This window comes from Dama dama, chromosome 12 (assembly GCF_033118175.1).
Source record: "Dama dama isolate Ldn47 chromosome 12, ASM3311817v1, whole genome shotgun sequence".
NCBI lineage: Eukaryota > Metazoa > Chordata > Mammalia > Artiodactyla > Cervidae > Dama > Dama dama.
In genome coordinates this window covers 79553012-79574274 of record NC_083692.1, presented here as the reverse complement: position 1 = coordinate 79574274, position 21263 = coordinate 79553012, and the positions used below count along the sequence as shown (strand labels likewise).

At 41.2% G+C, this 21263-nt stretch overlaps 1 protein-coding gene across 2 annotated transcripts; it reads left to right on the top strand.

Moving 5' to 3' along the window:
• The first annotated feature begins 294 nt into the window (after nucleotides 1–294).
• Nucleotides 295–20992, top strand: DAD1 (defender against cell death 1). Of its 2 annotated transcripts, XR_009695163.1 has the most exons (4): nucleotides 295–605; nucleotides 10501–10675; nucleotides 13860–14080; nucleotides 20706–20992. XR_009695163.1 is itself a non-coding variant. In XM_061157743.1 (3 exons), exons 1-2 carry the CDS (start codon nucleotides 395–397, stop codon nucleotides 10629–10631), a joined length of 342 nt encoding a protein of 113 aa, XP_061013726.1. In that variant the 5' UTR covers nucleotides 296–394; the 3' UTR covers nucleotides 10632–10675; nucleotides 20706–20992. The 2 variants fall into 2 exon arrangements, 1 of the variants encoding a protein (XP_061013726.1); XM_061157743.1 differs by lacking the exon at nucleotides 13860–14080 and having other exon boundaries at nucleotides 296–605.
• The last annotated feature ends 271 nt before the right edge of the window (nucleotides 20993–21263 follow it).

The window sequence follows — 21263 nt, the reverse complement described above, 5'->3', positions numbered from 1 at the left end:
CGGAACTTTTGGGTAGCCACGCTGTCCGCTGAAAAACCTATCCTTCTCTTCCTCCCACGCTACTCTGTTGCTAGAGCAACTGTGGGCGTCTCTAACCCGACGGCGGAAACAGGACAGAAAGAGTACACGTCTCCAGCTCTGGGACAGATCCGTTGCGCAGGCGCACTAGTTTTCTCTGGCTGTAGTTCTCATGCAGTTGACGTATTCTGCGTCTGCGCATTACTTGCTTCGCGCCTTGGCCGGGCTATACGCCTGCGCAAAGTGGCAACTCGAGGAGGGCGGAGCTGGGATATTTGTGCGCATGCGCCAACGCTATATCCGGTGTGGTGGTCTGGTCAGTTAGGAGTTTGAGGGTACGCCGGCGGGAATAGTCAGCTTGAAGCCGACTGTAGCCATGTCGGCGTCTGTGTTGTCGGTCATCTCGCGGTTTTTAGAAGAGTACTTGAGCTCCACTCCTCAGCGTTTGAAGTTGTTGGACGCATACCTCCTGTATATACTGCTGACCGGAGCGCTGCAGTTCGGTTATTGTCTCCTCGTGGGGACCTTCCCCTTCAACTCCTTCCTCTCGGGCTTCATCTCTTGTGTGGGGAGCTTCATCCTAGCGGGTAATGATTCTATAAGTGTTCTCAATAATAATGTGTTGCTTTGGTGCGTGCTTGTATTTCCACAGTACTCGGTTCTGTATCAGACCACCGCCTTCTGAAGTTGTGAGGGGAATCTGCATTGCCGTGTTTTTGTGAGTGGGGAAATTGAGGCTTATTCAGGTTGTCGTACCTAACACCAAAAAGCCGCCGAAGAACTGGACTTAAATCTCGAAACACCTTCATTCTGCTCCTCAACCTGGTGATCCACTTCACTTCATATTGGTCCAGGGAAAACTGCATTTCGGCTTTAACTTAAGTTTATTTAACACAGCTTTGAAGTTGGTAAACTTTTAAAATGGAAAACCCAACTCTGAAGCTGTTATTTTACTATCTTGAATTCAGCTTTCATTCTCATAATTCTGTTATTGGTGTGATACAATCAGAAGAATTTTTGAGCAGATAATTTTTCTTTATGCCAAGTCTTTGTATTTGAGGCTGCTGTGGCTAAAATTGAATTGGCAGATCCCCTAACTTCCTCCCCAATGAGAAGTTGATGACTTGTCATTGAAGAAAATGCCTAGTGAGAGGGAATAGTGGGGTTCTTGTGGGGGATTGTGATTTCATAGCTGTTGGATAATAGGTAATTGGGGCTAAGAAATGAAAATTGCTTTAGGAAAAAGGATTCAGGACAATCCATAGTTGCTGTGGAAGGGTATTGGTTGCATTTCTTTTTATTTTTTAAAAACTATTTTTAACTGGAGGATAACTGCTTTACAATGTTGTGTTGGTTTCTGCCATACAGCAGAGTGAATCAACCATAAGGGTACCTGTATCCCCTCCCTTTTGAAACTCCCTCCCACTTCCACACCCTCTTCCCCCATCTCTAGGTTGTCGTGTAGCAGTGGGTTGAGCTCCCTCAGTTACACAGCAGCCTCCCACTAGCTATCTGTTTCACACATGGTAATGTATATGTTTCAGTGCTACTCTCTCAATTCATCCCACCCTTTTCTTACCCTGCTGTGTCCACAAGTCTGTTCTGTCTGTCTTTCTCTTCCTGCCCTGCATATAGGTTCATGAGTACCATTTCTCTAGATTCCATGTATATGTGTCAATATATGATATTTATTTTTTTGTTTCTGACTGATTTCACTTTGTGTAACAGGCTCTAGGTTCATCCACCTCAGTTCAGCACCCTCAAATTTGTTCCTTTTTATGGCTAATACTCCACTGTATGTATGCACAGCTTCTTTATCCATTTATCTGTTGATGCACATCTCACTTGCTTCCATGACCTGACTATTGTAAATAGTGCTGCAGTGAGATTTGGAATACATGTGTCTTTTTGAATTATGGGTCTCTCACGGTGTATGCCCAGTAGTGGGATACCTGGGTTATAGGGTAGTTTTATTCCTAGTTTTCAAATTAATCACCATACTGTTCTCCATAGTGGCTCTCTCAGTTTACGTTCCCACCAACAGTGGAAGAGGGTTCTCTGTTCTCCATATCCTCTCCAGCATTTATTATTTGTATAATACATTTCTTAATGGTGGCCATTCTGACCAGTGTGAGGTGGTGATACCTCATTGTTGTTTTGATTTGTTTAGAGCATTTCTCTAATAATGAGCCATGTTGAGCATCTTTTCATGTGTTTATTGACTGGATTTAGAAAAGGCAGAGGAACCAGAGATCAAATTGCCAACATCTGCTGGATCATCGAAAAAGCAGGAGGGTTCCAGGAAAACATCTACTTCTGCTTTACTGACTATGCCAAAGCCTTTGACTGTGTAGATCACAATAAACTGTAGAAAATTCTGACAGAGATGGGAATACCAGACCACCTGACCTGCCTCTTGAGAAACCTATATGCAGGTCAGGAAGCAACAGTTAGAACTGGACATGGAACAACAGACTAGTTCCAAATAGGAAAAGGAGTACATCAAGTCTGTATATTGTCACCCTGCTTATTTAACTTATATGCAGAGTACATCATGAGAAACACTGGGCTGGATGAAGCACTAGCTGGAATCAAGGTTGCCAGGAGAAATATCAGTAACCTCAGATATGCAGATGACACTACCCTTATGGCAGAAAGTGAAGAAGAACTAAAAAGCCTCTTGATGAAAGTGAAAGAGGAGAGTGAAAAAGTTGGCTTAAAACTTAACATTCAGAAAACTAAGATCCTGCATCTGGTCGTATCACTTCATAGCAAATAGATGGGGAGACAGTGGAAACAGTGGCTGACTTTATTTTTTTGGGCTCCAAAATCACTGCAGATGGTGATTGCAGCCATCAAATTAAAAGGTGCTTACTCCTTGGAAGAAAAGTTATGACCAACCTAGATAGCATATTAAAAAGCAGAGACATTACTTTACCAACAAAGGTCCATCTAGTCAAAGCTGTGGTTTTTCCAGTGGTCATGTATGGATGTGAGAGTTGGACTATAAAGAAAGCTGAGTGCTGAAGAATTGATGCTTTTGGAGAAGACTCTTGAGAGTCCCTTGGATTGCAAGGAGATCCAGCCAGTCCATCTTAAAGGAGATCAGTCCTGAATATTCATTGGAAGGACTGATGCTGAAGCTGAAACTCCAATACTTTGGCCACCTGATGCAAAGTACTGACTCATTGGAAAAGACCCTGATGCTGGGAAAGATTGAAGGTGGGAGAAGGGGATGACAGACTGATGAGATGGTTGGATGGCAGCACCGACTCAATGGACATGAGTTTGAGTAAACTCTGGGAGTTGGTGATGAAAAGGGAGGCCTGGCGTGCTGCAGTCCATGGGGTCCCAAAGAGTCGGACATGACTGAGCAACTGAACTGAACTGATACGTCTTTGGAGAAATGTCTGTTTAGGTCTTCTACCCATGTTTTGGTTGGCTTGTTTGTCTTATGTTGAGCTGCATGAGCTGCTTGTATATTTTGGAGATTAATCCTTTGTCAGTTGCTTTCTCCCATTCTGAGGGTTTTCTTTTTATTTTTGTTTATAGTTTCCTTTGCTGTGCAAGTGTTTTTAAGTTTAATTTGATCCCATTTGTCTATTTTTGTTTGCATTTCTTTTGACACCTTTGACCTTACTAAATACACCACTGCCTTGTGTCTGTTTATTGTGCTGGGGTTTCTAACCTCCCCAAGTTGTTCTGTCTATTGGAAGAGAAGGGAGGTCAGTTTGGCTGAGAAAGGGAATTGTAGGCGATTATGTGGAAGGATTAGGTAGTTCTGGGTGCCAGAACTTTGAGGGCCAGGCCAAGGAATTTTATCCTCTAGGTAATAGGAATGCATCTAAGCATTTAAAACATTTAAAAAATTTTTTAGATTTGAGTGAAGGAGAGACTTAAAATTGGTGTTAATATGTAGGATAAACTGGAGGGGAAAGTTCTCTAATCTGATTCCCTTAATTTTTTTTTTTTTTAAAAATTTTTTTTTTCCTTAATTTTTTTTGGTAGTCTGTTCTTTTCCATCTCTTCTGCATGTGTTCTTTAGCATATGCTCTTTGGACATTGACTAGTACATTATAAATCAGTGCAGGACCCTGTCACTTTTTTTTTTAAGGCCTGACATTATTTGAGCCCAATGAAAATGATCTGTTTTCTCCTATTCCCTCATGACTGGGGAGACTTACCCATGGTTTCAAGAAGGAGCCAGAGGTAGAAAATTGCCGTTGATAAATCTTTTTTTGTTTGTTTTTTTGGATCAACAGTTTACAGTGTAGAAGACTTCAATGATAGAATATTTTTCTTCTTCCAGACAGATTTCAGACATCCTCAGCAGCTGACTGTTTATCTTTTGGTTAGATATCTCTAGAAGAGGACACCTGTCCCTTTTTCAGAATAGCATCCCAGTATTGGCAGCCTTTCTAGTTTTTCCTTTTTTACTTGATTCAAATCCCTCTTTTGCTCCTTTAAAGTGCTCTTTAGGAGGGATGTGTGGAAAACATTAAGACTGTCCTTAAAATAAGTCTTTGATATTGAAATCAGTTTTTAAGTAGTTTCACAGCTTTTGTCTATTCTGTTTTCTAATCTTTATGAAATACTTTTGGAATTAACAGAGTTTTGTTTCCCCTAGTCTATAGATCCAAAATGGTTTGAATTTGAAAGGTAAAGAGGCCTAATTCAGAGTGTTTTCTTTCTCATGGCAGCTCTTTGGCCGTGAGGACTGGAGTCCAGTGTTTCTTTGGGAATTATCTATTAGATTCCTAGGCACATGCTGCTGCTGCTGCTGCTGCTGCTGCTAAGTCACGTCAGTCATGTCCAACTCTGTGCGACCCCATAGACGGCAGCCCAAGAGGCTCCTCTGTCCCTGGGACCATAGCTGTTATCAAAGAAGTTGGGAGTTTGGCAGCATTATGCCTGACAGTCCTGCTTCTAAATTTCATATCTGTTGCTAGCTGTTTGTCTTCTGTCATTCAGGTTCTCAATATCTGCTATCTGGACTACTGTAATCTTCCTTATTGATCTCCCAGCCTCTTGTCTCTCCCTCCAGTCCCTCTTCCACTATGTTTGCGGGCTTGATTTGACTTACAGATCTAACTGTTCTACTCCTCACAGAAAATTTGTCTGTATCCAAAGAGAAATTTAAAATATTTTTTAATGGTGTAGAAGCTTTTTGATGATCTGGCCCTGGCCACATCGCGAGCTTCATCTCTTGTCTCCACCTCCTCTGTACTTTATATCCCAGTATTATTGTGTTACTTATTATTCCCTGAACATGCCAAGGTGTATTAAGCTATTTTACCTTTGTTTGATTGCCTGGAAAATTCCTTCCCTTCTTAGACAGCTCAAGTGCTGCTTCCCTTTGAGCCCTTGCCTGGCTCTTGAGATTTAGGTCTTCCTCCCATGTTCTGTAGGTGTGTAATGCTCTGTTCATCAATCAGTGCTTAATACTGAATGTTCAGTTTTGAGCATGCCTCCGATAAGTTAAAGAATGTTGAATATTTATGTGTCAAGTTTCCTGGCGGGGAACTGAGAATTTAACTATGGAACATGCAGATGTGGTGTCTACTCCCACAGGGTTTATAATCTGGTGGGAGATGCAGGCAAGTACATGGATATGGTGCTGTGATGGAGAAGTATTGGTGAGAATAGTGGTCTGTAACACTTCCCTAATATGTTTGCTTTTCTAAGACATGCTTCGTAATTTCTCTCTGCACTCTCACCTGTCTTTTCTCTTTTCCTTTATTCTCAGTTGATCTTGCTTTGTTTTTTGCTTTCCCTTTCCCAACAGGGAATCATAGCAGCTCACCTCCACTTGTACCCCTGCTCTCTGGCTTACTTCCTGTGATGGTGGATGATATATCCCTTTCCTATCAGAGGCCACCTCCTCCGCTTGCGAAGAGCATCTTGATGTCTCTTGCTCACTCAAGGACTCATCTTCTGTAATCATCCCTCCATTCTGTACCATTAACTTCCCTCCACTGGATCATTCCCATCATATACATATGCTCTAGTTAATCATCCAATTAAAAAATTTATTTGACTCCAGATACTCCTCTAGCTACTGTTCCATTTCTTTTCCATCATCACGGAATTCCTTGAAAAAAATAGTCTAGTTGTCTAGTTGTTTCTGCTTTCTCATTTTCCATTTGCTCTTAACCCACTCATGGTGGTGGTCTTTCCCCACCACTGCAGTGAAACCACTCTTTCCATCTTGCCAGATCTAATAGCACACACCTCACCTTGCCGGAATGCTCAGCAACATTTATCAGTTAACATAGTTGGCTGCTTCCTTCTGAGTGAATGAAGTACTTTCTTCTCAAAACTTTTACAACACTACACTCTCCTGGTTGTTCTCTTTTACCTTGTTGGTTTTTCCTTCTTACTGTTGGTGCTAGGTGTTTCTTGGTCTGAGGGTGTGGTTCCAAACCCATTCTCTATTTCTTTCCTTTAGGTGAATTTAAATAATATCTATGTAACTGCAACTACCACTTTAATATTTTCAGTTTTAACCTGTTCCCTGAATTCCAAATTAGTAAGTCCAGTTGCCCACTTGACATCTTCACTTGATGTCTAACAGACAACTCCAAATTGAGCCTTCCGGCCCAACCATCTTTCTCTTGCCAGTCAGAACATAGTGTCAACATTGGTTAAATTGTTGAAGCTAAAAATTTAGGAGGTTTTCTTGATGCCTTGGTTTCTCTTATCTCCCACATCCGTCACATCAGCAAGCCCTTCTTTTCCAAAACATGGCCTGTATCTCTCCACTTCTGTCCATTTTACTACCATTGCCCAAGCTCTGGCTCCTACTTGACTCTCTTGTTTCTTTAACTCTGCAAACCATTCTCTATATTGCAGTTCTACCATCCTTAAAAAATGTAAATCAGATTATTTTACTCATCGGCTCAAAACTTAGAAATATTGCTCCGTTGCTCTTAGAACTACATCCAGACTCTTTACTGAAGCTTACAAAGCCCCACAGGATTTGGCCCTTGTCCCCCTCTTGCCCTTGATCTCTACAGTCTAGTCAGTCTGACATGTTGTACCTAGAGCATGTCAACATTGTTCTTGCTCCCTGGAATGCTCTGCCCCTAGATCTTTCCATAGTTGGCTCCTATCAAATTTTGGTCTTAAAATAGCACCTTGTTAGAACTTCTGTTACCACCAAATAAGAAATAGCTTCCCAGTCACTCTTCTATTACATTGTTTTCTTTATAGCACATATCTCTACCTCATATTTCCTTATTTATTTGTTTTTTTGTTTATTATGTTCCTCTTCATTGAAGTGTAAGTTCTTTGGGAGCCAGACTCTTGTCTTATTCTATGCCAAATGGCACATTGTAGATGCTCAGTAAATATTTTGCTGAATAAATGTACATTTAAGGAGATAAATTAGAACCACTAAAATGGAGCAAGCTGCCTCAGAAGGTAGTACATTTCCATTTTTGGAAGTGCTCAGGGAGAGACTGAGGATATTTGTGGGGGGCGGCGGCGGTGGGGGGGTGTGGTTTGAACAGAGGGCTTCCATGATGACTCAGACAGTAAAGAATCTACCTGCAATGCAAGAGATGCAGGTTCGATCCCTGGGTTGGGAAGATCCCTTGGAGAAGGGAATGGCAACCTACTCCAGTATTCTTTTTGCCTGGAGATTTCTATGGACAGAGGAGCCTTGAGGGCTACAGTCTATGGGGTCGCAAAGTGTTGGACATGACTGAGAGACTAACACTTTTTGAACAGGCGTTCTTTGCCTTTTTTTCACCCCTGCATGTTGGGGATATGTTGCCTCTGTGATAACACAGGCTCTGGATGGTTTGTAATTCTCTACCTGGGGATGACTTATCAGATTCCGGAAATGGTAAGTATATTTTGAAACGATTCCCAGCTGATTCATGCAGCCCTCTTGGCATGCCCATTCTCACCATCTCTTGGGCATTTTGTGCATCATAAGGGATGTTGGTCTGTATGACATTAAGGGTTGTGAAAATGGTAACATCACCTTCATGTAGAGTTTCTCTTTTCCTTTTGTCCCCCATTCTCAAGCACTGCTCTACTCCCACCTTCCACCTCAATAGCCTCTGTTAATTGTGTTTGGTATCTCTCCAGATTTTTTCCTACATTCCAAGAAAAATGAGAAAATATATTTAAGAGAAATATGGAATAGAATAGTGTAATATTTTTGGCTTTTTTTCAATTGATATATTTTAGATATCTTGACTGTCAACCTATCGAGAATTCACCTCATTCTTTTGAATAATTGCATGAGATTTTATTGCATGTCTGTAATTTATTTAAATAATCCCTTGATGTCATTTGGACTGTTATCACTTTTTTTTTCAGCTTTAGGTACATGCTGTTAGAATGTCCTTGTTCTGTAAGATAAATTTTTTAGTTAAAAGGTGGCAACATTTTAAATATTAATAGATGTTGCTAGTTGCTCTGGCAAATGGATGAACCAAGCTGTACTCACCCCAGTGGATTTTAATTGGCCACCCTTGTTTCAGTCAGTGTCCTTCATGTTTTGAAGAGTCCAGGTTCCTGAAAACATCAGGGGTGTTTCTACAGTGTTTGCATGTTTAAGCATAATGACAACTCTTGCCATAGTGATGGACTCTTGAGAACTAGTCTAATAGTTTTCTGACCTTTGGGTTAGATCTCAGTTCGTTGCCTTCTCTTGGTTAGTGGTAAAATGGATGCTCAGTTCAGTTCGGTCACTCAGTTGTGTCCGACTCATTGTGACCCCATGGACTGCAGCACACCAGGCCTCCCTGTCCATCACCAACTCCCTGAGTTTACTTAGACTCCTGTCCATTGAGTCAGTGATCCATCCAGCCATCTCATCCTCTGTCATCCCCTTCTCCTGCCTTCAATCTTTTCCCAGCATCAGGGTCTTTTCCAATGAGTCAGGTCTTCCCATCAGGCGGCCAAAGTATTGGAGTTTCAGCTTCAGCATCAGTCCTTCCAATGAATATTTAGGAATGATTTCCTTTAGGATGGACTGGTTGGATCTCCCTGCAGTCCAAGGGACTCTCAAGAGTCTTCTCCAACAACATAGTTCAAAAGCATCAGTTCTTTGGAGCTCAGCTTTCTTTATAGTCCAGCTCACATCCATACATGACTACTGGAAAAACCATAACCTTGACTAGATGGACCTTTGTTGGCAAAGTAATGTCTCTGCTTTTTAATATGCTGTCTAGGTTGGTCATATCTTTCCTTCTAAGGAGCCTTTTAATTTCATGGCTGCAGTTACCATCTGCAGTGATTTTGGAGCCCAAGAAAATAAAGTCTGTCACTGTTTCCACCGTTTCCCCATCTATTTGCCATGAAGTGATGGGACCGGATGCTAGCATGAAGTAAATTTAAGTTGTATAATCATTTGTCACAGGTATAAAAATATTTAGGAAAAGTGTATCCCTAGAACTTTCTTTTCATGTCAAATGGTGACTGTGGCTACAGTATCAGGTTGGAATCTTCAAGGGTACAGAAGGTGGCCATCGAGAGTTCTCTGTCAGAGCTATGTAACTTAGATCTCTTGCCTTTTTTGAGACCAGCAGCTGCTAGAACTGGGAGATCAAAGATTATTTATAACTATGAGGTCCTCGTGAATACGCATCTCTGCTGTCTAATAAACATGTTCTGTTGGAAATAATTGACAATTTTATAACTTGGTCTCAGCCTGCTTCCTTTGTACTACCTCAACTACATCTCAGTCTTTAATAAGTTTATAAACTTAAGTCAGGAGATAAGAGAGTTCTCAAGATTTTCTGGTTGTATATATATTTTTTCTAAGTAAGCCTTTGATTTTTAGCTTAACTCTGAGAAGTCATATTGTTCCCTTTAACAAACAACAGCAGAAAATTTAAGTGTACAGCTTGATGAACTTTAAAAAATTTACCCTTTTAACCACTATCACGTCAAGATATAGAACATTACCAGCACCCTAAAGATCTCTCCACATGCTTTCCAAGTCATCTCTCCTGTGAAAGATTAAAAACCACTATCCTGACTTGTATAACTGTAGATTGTTTTTGGCCGGTTTTAAGCTTTGTAGAAGTAGAATCATGAGAATGTATTTTTTGGCGTCTGGATTGTACTGCTCATCATGATACTTGTGGAAATCCATGTTGTGAAGTTCTTTCATTGCTATATGGTATCTGTTGTATGCATATGCCATAATTTACCCATTTTACTGTTTTGTTTGTGGGTATTTTTGGTTGCTTAACTTGTAAATCTTAGTTCTCCAACCAGGGATGGAATCTGGGTCCCTGTCAGTGACAGTGCTGAGTCCTAACCACTGGACTGCTAGAGAATACCCCCTATTTTACTATTGATAGATATTAGATTGCATCCATTTGGGGGCCATCATCGGTATCATTCCTTACGTATCACTTCTGTTGGAATAGAATTATTGGGTCAGAGGGTCTGAGTATTTGCATTAGTCATACATGTTACATACTTGATAATCATTTTTGTTTTTTTCTTCTTGTACAGTTTGTCTGAGAATACAGATCAACCCACAAAACAAGGCGGATTTCCAAGGCATCTCCCCAGAGCGAGCCTTTGCTGATTTTCTCTTTGCCAGCACCATCCTTCACCTTGTTGTCATGAACTTTGTTGGCTGAATCATTCCTGTTTACTTAACTGAGGAGAAGGAGACTAGAAGAATGTAAGTGATGATCTTAGCGCTTATCACATGATGTTGATTTTAGGAATAGAGATTGGAGGGGGCTGGTTTTGATTATGGTTGGCAGAGTTCCCATAGTGCTGATGAGAGGTTTGCAGAATTTTCCATATTGGTCTGCAAAGTTTGTGTTAATATCATCATGATTCATCAGTGCTGCTGATCTTGGTCATTGCCTTCTCTTCTCACTGTTCTGGAAATGATTAAGAGAGCAGAAAATGGGAGTTTGCTTGTAGCTAATACATTAATTTCTGCACCAATAACCCCATGAAAATAACTCTGAGCTCTTGGAAGAGACATAAATTGTAGATTTTGGTTTTAGTTTTGCTCTATAATTTTTTTTCTGATATTGATCTCAGATGACTTCATATGCTGGGCCATTGTTCCCAGAGTACCTAGTATAGTGCTTACACTTGATACACATATAGTATATGCTAAATGAATGATAGCTTCATGATGACAGCTTCTTGCTAATATATGTGCTAAATTAAAAATTAATGGGAAAATTGGATTAGCTTGGGAGAACACCTTAAAATATAAGATGAGATGCTCTTTGGTTCACTTGTCAGTTTTCCTTTTTTTTTTTAGCAGTAGAGCTCTTTCTTCCCCCTAAGTATCTCAATCAGTTCAGTTCAGTCACTCAGTCGTGTCCAACTCTTTGCGACCCCATGAACTGCAGCACGCCAGGCCTCCCTGTCCATCACCAACTCCCGGAGTTCACCCAAACCCATGTCCATTGAGTCAGTGATGCCATCCAACCATCTCATCCTCTGTTGTCCCCTTCTCCTTCTGCCCCCAATGTTTCCCAGCATCAGGGTTTTTCAAATGAGTCAGCTCTTTGCATCAGGTGGCCAAAATATTGGAGTTTCAGCTTCAACATCTGTCCTTCCAATGAACACCCAGGACTGATCTCCTTTAGGATGGACTGGTTGGGTCTCCTTGCAGTCCAAGGGACTTTTAAGAGTCTTCTCCAGCACCATAGTTCAAAATCGTCAATTCTTCAGAGCTCAGCTTTCTTTGTAGCTTTCTTTGTAGCTTTCTTTCTCAGCTTTCTTTGACCACTTGAAAAACCATAGCCTTGACTAGACATACCTTTGTTGGCAAAGTAATGTCTCTGCTTTTTAATATACTGTCTAGGTTGGTCATAGCTTTTCTTCCAAGGAGCAAGCGCCTTTTAATTTCATGCCTGCAGTCACCATCTGCAGTGATTTTGGAGCCCCAAAAATAGAATCTCAATATATAAAATGGCAGAGGAGCCAGGGTTGTTTTGATTGACAAAGTTGAAAAGCCCTTTTGCTTGGGCTCCCCTTGTGTGTAGTATGCCCTCCCCTCCATCCTTCCCTCCTAAGCAGAATCCTAAAGCTCTGAGAAGCACTTGACTCTGTTAATAATTGTTTTATATGTGAGGAAAGAGAGTTCCAGAGCATCTACTGGTTTCCTTGGCTACGTAGCTCAGTGGAGGCAGAGCAGTGTCCTAGTCCAGTGGTGCTCTTCCAATATCCTATGTTGCCTACTCATGAGTAAATGCACTCTATTCTCTGCCTTTCCCCACAGAATTAAATCTTGGTATTACTGGGGTAGAGAAAAGAGAACATTAGGAAATGTTACCTTCTCTGAGGGAAGATGCCCAGCCTCTTTCTGTTGTACTTGGAAAGCTGTCTTTTTTGTATTAATCAGAAATCTAACACATGAGTTACAACAGCCATGGGCAAGGTAAATGTAATAATGTGACTGACTATACTTTAGTTTCTATCATAAGTCAATCAGTTACTTAGTATATTACATAAAGCCTTTCCATTTTGTATATTGTCTCAAAAACAGTTCTGTTAGTTCAGGTGAAGTTTCACTTTTGGCAATAGTTAAGTTGACAGAGATGGTTTATATCAGTGAAAGAGCTTGAGAACCACTTCTTTCTACTATTGTAATACAGTTGAATTTTTTGGAGACCTGATCAGGACTTGAATTGTTCTCTCATATGCCAGTCAATGCCTTGGTACTGGGAATACAAAGAAAAGGAAAATATAGTTCCTGCCTTCAAGAAGTGAACAGTCTAATGGAGAAGCCACGTGCCCACAGCAGTTAGAGCCATGCTAAAGACCTGAACAAAGTGCTGTGGGGGCTGAGAGAAGGTGGCTGCCGTGCTATCTGGGGCAGAGGCCGCAGGCGAGGTGTCTGACCAGTGACAGCTTCTGCAGTGCAGGTGGAAAACCTAGCCAACAACGCTGACCTTCACTGACCCGCGAACATCCTGGGTATCCCTCGGGCTCTGAGAGTAAACTTGCGGGAAAGGTCATAAGTCTTCTGATTGCCTTACTTTAAAAGTAATGGCTTACTTTAGAGCAATGCCTTACTCTAAAAAGTAAATGCCTTACTTTTTTCTAGATGAGTCATGGTGGTGTATGCTTTAACAAGGGACAGAGCATACAGTCCAAGGATGTTCTCTAGGATCAGGGAGATACCAAATCATGAAAAATTATTTCTTAGGGCTGTCATGATTGGAAGAGGACTCTGCTGCAGAGAGCTTAGTATTTCAAAATTATGACAAAAACAGACAAAAAAGCAGGCTCAGCAGAAACTGCATACTGCAGACCATATTAATGACCTAGGGCCACCTGTTCAGCTGGAAATTATGGATCCAGGGTACAGCATAATCTTCCAATCCCAGATTGCAGTGTTAAATCATTCTATAGAGGGTATATTCATAGAGAATTCTTCTGTGGGGGACTCGTCAGGGTTTTTTCCCCAGAGATCTTTCATTTGACATACAGTATACTGTCCTGCTCTCAATCTTCAGATAGACATTTTCCTGCTCTTTTTCTGTGTTTCTAATTCAGTTCTATGTGCAGTGTCCTAAAACACTTTTAAAAATGGTTTTTAAGTGAGTTTTCAATATTTGTATCAGAGGGTACAGCAAAAATTTAATACTCTCCATATTTGCCAAGTATGTTGGGAATTGGGTATAAAAAGAATAAACATCTATAGGGTACTGCTCTTTGTGAATTTGGGGTAGTATTTAAAACCAGCAGCGACTCTGAAAAAGGCAGATCAGAAGAAAATGGCGTTGAGTTAAAGAAGTGTTTTCAAGGAGAAGTAAGGAAGTTAGCAGATAGTGAATGCTCACATGGACCAGGTTTTAAGTTCTTTTTATTCTGTCTTATTTTATTTTCAGAACAACCTCTTGAGGATAAACTTGCTAATTCCACTTATGAATGGGAAACTGAGATTCAAGGAGCCTTGCTGGAAATCTTTTAAGTCTGATAATCCAGTCTGATGTCAAAAAATGTTTTTAATTTCTATTTTCACTTGTGTTACTTGCTCAATCTTGTCCGACTCTTTGCAGCCCCACAGACTGTAGCCCGCCAGGCTCCTCTGTCCATAGGGATTCTTTAGGTAAGGATACTGTGGTGGGTTGCCATTTTCTTCTCCAGGGAATCTTCCCGACACAGGGAAACCTGGGTCTCCTGTACTGCAGACAGATTCCTTACCATCTGAGCCACCAGGGAAGCCCTAATTTTTGCTTAAAATTGCTTATTATAGGAACTTCCCTGGTGGTCCAGTGGCTAAGATTCTGTGCTCCCAATGAAGGGGGTTGGGTTTGATCCCTGGTCAGAGAATTAGATCCTACATGCCGCAACTTGAGAGTTCCTTCACCACAAGTGAAGTTCCTGTACTGCAACTAAAGGTCCTACATGCTGCAATGAAGATTGAAGATCCTGCGTGCTGCAACCAAGACCTGGGGCAGTTAATAAATATATATTTTTAAAAAAATCACCCTCCTAAAAAAAAATTGCTTGTTATAAAGTATTTGGCAATTGCATAGTCAGAGAAATGTGTTTAAAATGTGGCCACAGTTATTTTACCACCATCTTTTCCTTTATTACTTGCTTTCTTTGCTTGTATGACAATGTTAAAAGTACAGGAAAGTACAGAGAATAATATAACATCCCCATGTTCACTACTTGCAGTGGACAGATTTTGAACAGAAACTAAGCTAAAGTTCCTTTGAATCCCTCCAGTCCCCATTGTTTCCCTCTGCTGTAAGACTTTACTGTCTTCTTGAAGTTTATAAATATATAAAAACTACTGTTAATACAACCTTATCCAAACTTCAGACTTTGTGGCCTCCTGAAAACATGTCCAGAGATAGCAGAGTGAGAAACCTGTGGTAAAAGTTAGCTGTTCAGTTGGCAACACTGGTATAGGTGGCTATTCCTGGGGTCAAGAGTAGACTTCATAATATTTAAAAAGTTTTTATAAAAAGGAAAAATTCTCCTCATGAGCTTCTGAGTTGGGAGAATTCATGCACCTCTCAAGTGATGGTATTTGGCACTTAGGTGGCAGTAAGTCTGTTTTGAATGAATGCATCATATTCAGTGGACTTGAATATTTAGAGATTTACATAACTACAGGTGAATATTTCCTGTTTTGTTTTTCCATGTCTCCCTGTGAAATTCTTTTCAGAAAATGTCAGCCAGCCTCAAGTGTTCAGAAGGGAAGAGAGACTTAGCTACATTGGATCACAGCTTGGGAAGGGAAGTTCCTGATGACTCCGCCCTGGATCAGAGGGAAGAGTGAACAGGGCTTTGACAAAGGGACAGACCTGAGCTTGGAAGTGTGCTTAGCCTGGGGGAGATGGTTTGCCACCAGCTTGTGCTGAAAGCTTGTTAGTGTTAGTCTTTATGCTGGAGGCTGTTCTATAAGTCTTTAAAAATTCATAGTGTTTAATTCTGGCTGAAGCGAGGGTGCTACAAGGCTGGGCAGAGCATAACTCTGACTAACGGAACTATATTCCAACAAGCAGTTGCTGTTGGCTTTTTGAATTCATCAGTAAATATCAGTACTATAGTAATCTAGAAAATTACCTCTAAAGGGAATCCTAATGTTATTTTTTAGGCTATACTGCCACCTAGTGGCAGGTACATTTCATTGCTGAGAGAATATACTACAAAACTCAAAGGAGAAACTGAGTTTAGGGAAAGAGACCACAAACACCTTTGTGATAGAACCCAGTTTCTTTCCAGTCACAGGAGGGCAGCAGAGGTCCAGGTGGGCCTGGATGTTAGGTGGGGGTTGCTTTACATTCTGACCAGAAGTGGGCAGTGTCGAGTGAGGCACAAAAGGGCATGCAGCCTTACAGTGACCCTAGGTTTTGTTACATGTGAAGACCAAGTGTGCAGTGGCCCACAAATGTACTTTTTATTTCTTTTTCTTGTCAGTTCAGGAGCTCCCATTTTGGCTTATTCTAGACCTGTTTCTCACTTGATGGACATGAGTTTGAGTAAGCTCCAGGAGTTCGTGATGGACAGGGAATCCTGGTGTGTTGCAGTCCATGGGGTTGCAGAGTCTAACACAGCTGAGTGACTGAACTGAGACCTGGTTTTGCTCTTCTCCTGGAAGCCAGCTTTAAGTTTGTGTGTGTGTGTGTGTGTGTGTGTGTGTGTGTGTGTGAGTGTGTGTGAGTGAGGGGTTAGTGTCTTTCATTTTCTCTGTGACATTTCACCTTATATTGAATTAGCCACCAGATAAGTTCTGAAAAAGGGGAATAACTAAATTTGTAGAAAACATTTTGAGTTAGCATAGTCTTTTTTTCAACCCCCCCCTTTTTTTCCCTTGGTTGGAGAGTGAGCTTAATTTTTTACCTATTCTTAAAACCTTGAATCTGCTTATTTTTAAAAAAAAACAAAAACCCTGATAATTGATGACTTTTAATTGGTGATTTTGCTCTATTTTGTATTTGGTTTATTGAAAACTACCAAAAAAAAAGAGGGACTATCAGGTAGATTTGTCTGTGTGTGTGTTTTTTTAATTTGTTCTGTTTTTAAATTTGGCGAGCTTTGTGTCTTACGGAGTCCTAGTTCCCGACTAGGGATGGATCCTGGGCCCCGGTAGCGAAAGTGCTGAGTCCTAACTGCTGGACAGCCAGGGGACTCCTACAGATTTGTGTTTATGAAGTCCCTGCCTTATTTTCTCTACCCTTGCAGCTCAGATGAGTCCTGCTGCAAGTCATTCTGCCCCCAGGTTGCATAGGGTCGGTCCTCTTGGGGTTGTCACGGTCCCCTGTGCCTGCCCCTAATGCTGCACTTAGCCATACACTTACGAAACCATTCATTTTCTGTCTCTCCCACTGGACTCTTAAATGCCCAGGGAATGGGGACCTTAGAGTTTAACACAGAGCTAACGGCTGATTCATATCAATGTATGACAAAACCCACTGAAATGTTGTGAAGTAATTAGCCTCCAACTAATAAAAAAAATTAAAAATATGACATAAAAAAAAAAAAACACAGAGCTAACATAGTGCATGTTTGTTGTGTAAATCATTTCAACAGCAAGAAATGCTGTATAAAATAGCTGTATCCTTAGTTATGTGGATGCTCAGACATGAGGAATGTGCTGTAGAAGGACGAAGCCAAGGAAACAGCCCACATGAAGGGTGGTAGACTGGGGCATGAGCATGAGACCAGAAGTCAGAAGACCTGCGTTGTAGACTTTGCTGTGCTGTTAACTAGTTGGATGGAGAAATAAGCTTGTCTCTGAGCCCTCACTTCCCCTGTCTTTACAGGGAGGGAATTGGCCTGGGTGGTCATCAGAGTCTCTTGCAGTTGTTGAAGCCTCTAATTAATAGTGTTCATGATAGTCCCATTGTGTTTGAGGAGGATCACACTGTGTGGATCCTCAGCTGAGCTTTGTTTTTTTTTCCTTTGCTTTTTTCCTTCAGTTTTTGCTTTTTATACATTACCAGGTTTTCATCATCCATCAGGGTGGTGGAAAGTTAAAAATGTACGATGTTTGTATAAAGCCTTTTACAAAATTAGACAACATTTGTTGAATGTTTTAACGTTATCACATTACCAGGCTTGCAGGACTCACACACATCCCACGTGCACTTTTATACACATCAACCTATGTCATCCTCACAGCTCATGCTGGGATCAGTTTGGTTCAGTTCAGTCGCTCAGTCATGTCCGACTCTTTGCGACCTGATGGACTGCAGCACGCCAGGCCTCCCTGTCCATCACCAACTCCCGGAGCTTACTCAAACTCATATCCATTGAATCAGTGATCCATCCAACCATCTCATCCTCTGTTGTCCCCTTCTCCTCCTGCCCTCAATCTTTCCCAGCATCAGGGTCTTTTCCAATGAGTCAGTTCTTCGCATCGGGTAGCCAAAGTATTGGAGTTTCAGCTTCAGCATCAGTCCTTCCAATGAACACCCAGGACTGATCTCCTTCAGGATGGACTGGTTGTCTCCTTGCAGTCCAAGGGACTCTCAAGAGTCTTCTCCAACACCACAGTTCCAAAGCATCAATTCTTTGGCGCTCAGCATGGCACTCAGCACACTGGGATGGAGGTAGACAAATAGTAGTAGTCCCTTTCTATACATGAGGTGAGGAAACCTTGATGAAATTAAAATTGATTTGCCCAGGGCCTGGAACTAATAAGTGACTGAGTAGGAGCTCGTTAACTGACATTTTTACTCCAAACTTTTATATTCCTTCCTCTCTATAGTGTTCAAAGACTTTTGGATGATGAATATAATGTCTTGTTAGAAGGTTTCCTTTAACAGTATTAAAGTTGCTTCTCTTTTTTAAATGGGAAAAACTTAGAGGTAAATGTTTCTGTACAATAAGTCATCTTTAATATGATCTGGAAGAAATGGAGGAGAATGCATATCAGGAAACCTGACTTTATCTCAAGAGGCTGACCCTGGGCCAGCGCTGTCTGATAGAACTCTGCTTTGGGCAAACTGAGTCTGCAGCTGCCCAGTATGGTAGCTGCTGGTCACATGTAGTTATTAAACATTACGAATGTGGCTATGTGACTGATACACTGTTTTTTTTCCTTTTTGGCCACACCCCGCGGCATGTGGAATCTTAGTTCCCTGACCAGGGATTGAACCCATACCCCTTGCACTCGAAGTACAGAGTCTTAACCACTTGGCCGCCAGGGACGTCTAAGACACTGAATTTTTAATTTTATTTAATGTTAACTCAGTTTGAATACTCACCTGTGGCCAGTGGCTGTGGTGTTGGACAGCTCAGTTCTGGACATATCTGTCAAACTCTCAGATGGCAGTTGCCTCATCTGTAAGATGAGAAGACTAGATGCGCTTTGATTCATATTTTCTCCAATTTTAGTTTTAATTGGGTGAGTAGAATCTAGGATGAGATGGATTTGAAGGAAAATCGGTATTTGAGCATATCTGCTCAGTGCTGGTGTCTGAATAGAGATGGTGCTGAGGAAGCAGACAGATTCCAAATGGAAATGACCCTGTCTGGCATCATCTTTTGTGACTTTATAGAGAGTAATTATTTTGAATAGTTCTTTGTGTTGTGCCTTACTTTCTCTCAAGATGACGGGGACAGGTTGATGGAATGGTGCTGTCTTTCCTGCTTGGGTGAATAGACTGAAGAAGCCATGCGCACTCTTCTCAGTAGGTGTCTTCCACTTTACATATCTTGTTATCAGGGGAGGAAATCTTATTAGTCAGTTTCCTGAAACCTTTATCCCCTGGTTAACAGTTGAAATCATCCTTCTGAGCTGGTGAATAGTTCAGTTTTGTTGAGCTAATAATTCAGAAACTCCTAGAAGCTCTGCTTTTAGAATATTGTCTGGTAAATATACTTTTGCCTTAAAAGAAAGGAGCAGATCTATGTAGGAATTTTCTGAAAACCATTTTCAAAGAAATTTATTAATCATTTTCTTGCCTTTTAGATGGACCAGTCCCAATGTCTTAGATTTAAATGTTTTAATATCATAAGATCTCAAAACTTGACTTTCCTAATAAACGAGGATTTCTTTTAGCATTCTCAGTGGTCAAGGCTCTTCCCTGAAGTGGCCTGTGCTCTAGTCCGCTCTCACCTTAGCACCGATGCGTTGTACTAGTTCATAGTCTGTTGTCAGAGAGTTTGCTTAAAAAATTTGATGTAGTGAATAGGTGAGTTTCAGTAGATCTGTTTGTTCTTTTTTTGGCACTGTGCTCACTTTTGCTCCCCAATTTTTGCTCTTTGTTTTATTACATATTTCTTCTAATTCCACTGATGTAGGAATATTCTGCAATTATGTAGCATTACTGTAAGTGCCATTGTTAGTGAGATAAAAGCAATCTGGCTAGAACTCTTAAGATCTTTCCTTTAAGCTCTGATGCTAGAATCTCCAGGTCGCCTGAACCAATACACAAAGTAAGGTGGTGCCCTTTCACATAGGGGGTAGCCCCCCTCTTCTGAAAGGTCGTGTTTCCCAACATTTCTCAAGTGATGACACGCACGGAAGATGACAGTATTTTTACGGCACACTGCAGGAAAATGGGCTGCTTGTGGCCAGGGACATTGGGGTGCCTAGAGTCAAGGGGTCACCCCTGGCCACACCAAGCCGGAGCAACTGTGGGTAGCCCTCCCACAGGGGTGAGAAAGAAAGCCACTTCTCTTGGAGTTGTTCTCCACCTTATTCTCACCAAAAATAGTCTTATCTTTAAATGAAAACCATTCCTTCTCTTTTGGTCCTTCGTTAAACCTGAGGTTGGGGATCTTTTTCTAGGTTTTTCGAATTCTTCTTTCTTCCGCTCCCCACCCCTCCCACCCCAAAGAGAAGTTAGTGCTTTATAAGCTTTCTAAATCCAGAAAAGTTCTTTAGGTTAAGTTGAAGCCCTCTCGCCTCAAAGAGGGTTTGTGGATCAGGGAGGTCAGAGTGACTTACATGAAGTCACACAGCTGATTAATTGGAGAGCCAGCGTTAGAACTGTGTCTGCAGTTCCAAGTCAGTTATGTCTTGGAATTGAGATTTGAGCATTAGTTTTTATGGATACTTCTGTAAAATGTTCAGTGAAAAATATTCGCCTTATTTTGGTTGTTCTAGCCTTGTTTAAATACTTTCCAGAATTGGGAAACCCTGTAACTGCCTTTGTCTATACAGGTTTAGAATTTAGGTTAAAGGATTTGAGGCCCTGTCTGTAGTATCACAAGACATTTTAGGAACCATGAATATCTCTTCTTACCTCTCTGCTTCTTTCTTTCAGGTTCACCTTTTAATTTCCTCTGGATAAGAGCTCTTTGAGATGGCAGTTTGCTGGACACATGGATTTTCTTCAGATTTATGCTTACTACCAACTCCTTGGAGTGCAGGTGGAGAGCCTAGAGAAGTTCCCTGCCTTCCCAGCCAGAACAACTTTGTAATAAGCATTTGTTAGCATAGCCTCTGCCTTCCATACAGTGTAACCTTTCTGCCTTCCAAATTAAAAAGCTCCATGCCCCTCCTTCCTCTGCCTCTGGCTTTGTTTTTTGGTATTAAAATCCTTTTCCTTCAGTCCTCTGTGCACATTTCTTTAGGAGTTGATAACTTGCAACTGTGAATCTACCTCCATGTTTTCCTTAAGTGTATTTGAAGTTAATGACAAAAGGCACCTCTGACAACCCTGGGAAAGGAGAGCCCTTTGTCTTTTCCCTGGAGCTGGTAATCCTTTACTAATCCTTCAATTGTTGCTGGTGGTTTTGCTCTTAGGACACAATGCATTCCTGGAACTCCATCATTAAGCACTTTGTGAGAAATTGAGCTATGTGTGTGCTTCCCCATTTAT

Excerpts from the sequence above, each read along its gene's own strand:
- DAD1 (XM_061157743.1), top strand. The coding sequence starts at position 395 with ATGTCGGCGTCTGTGTTGTCGGTCATCTCGCGGTTTTTAGAAGAGTAC. Across the intron at positions 606-10,500 it reads GGGGAGCTTCATCCTAGCGG|TTTGTCTGAGAATACAGATC; the intron begins GTAATGATTCTA and ends CTTCTTGTACAG.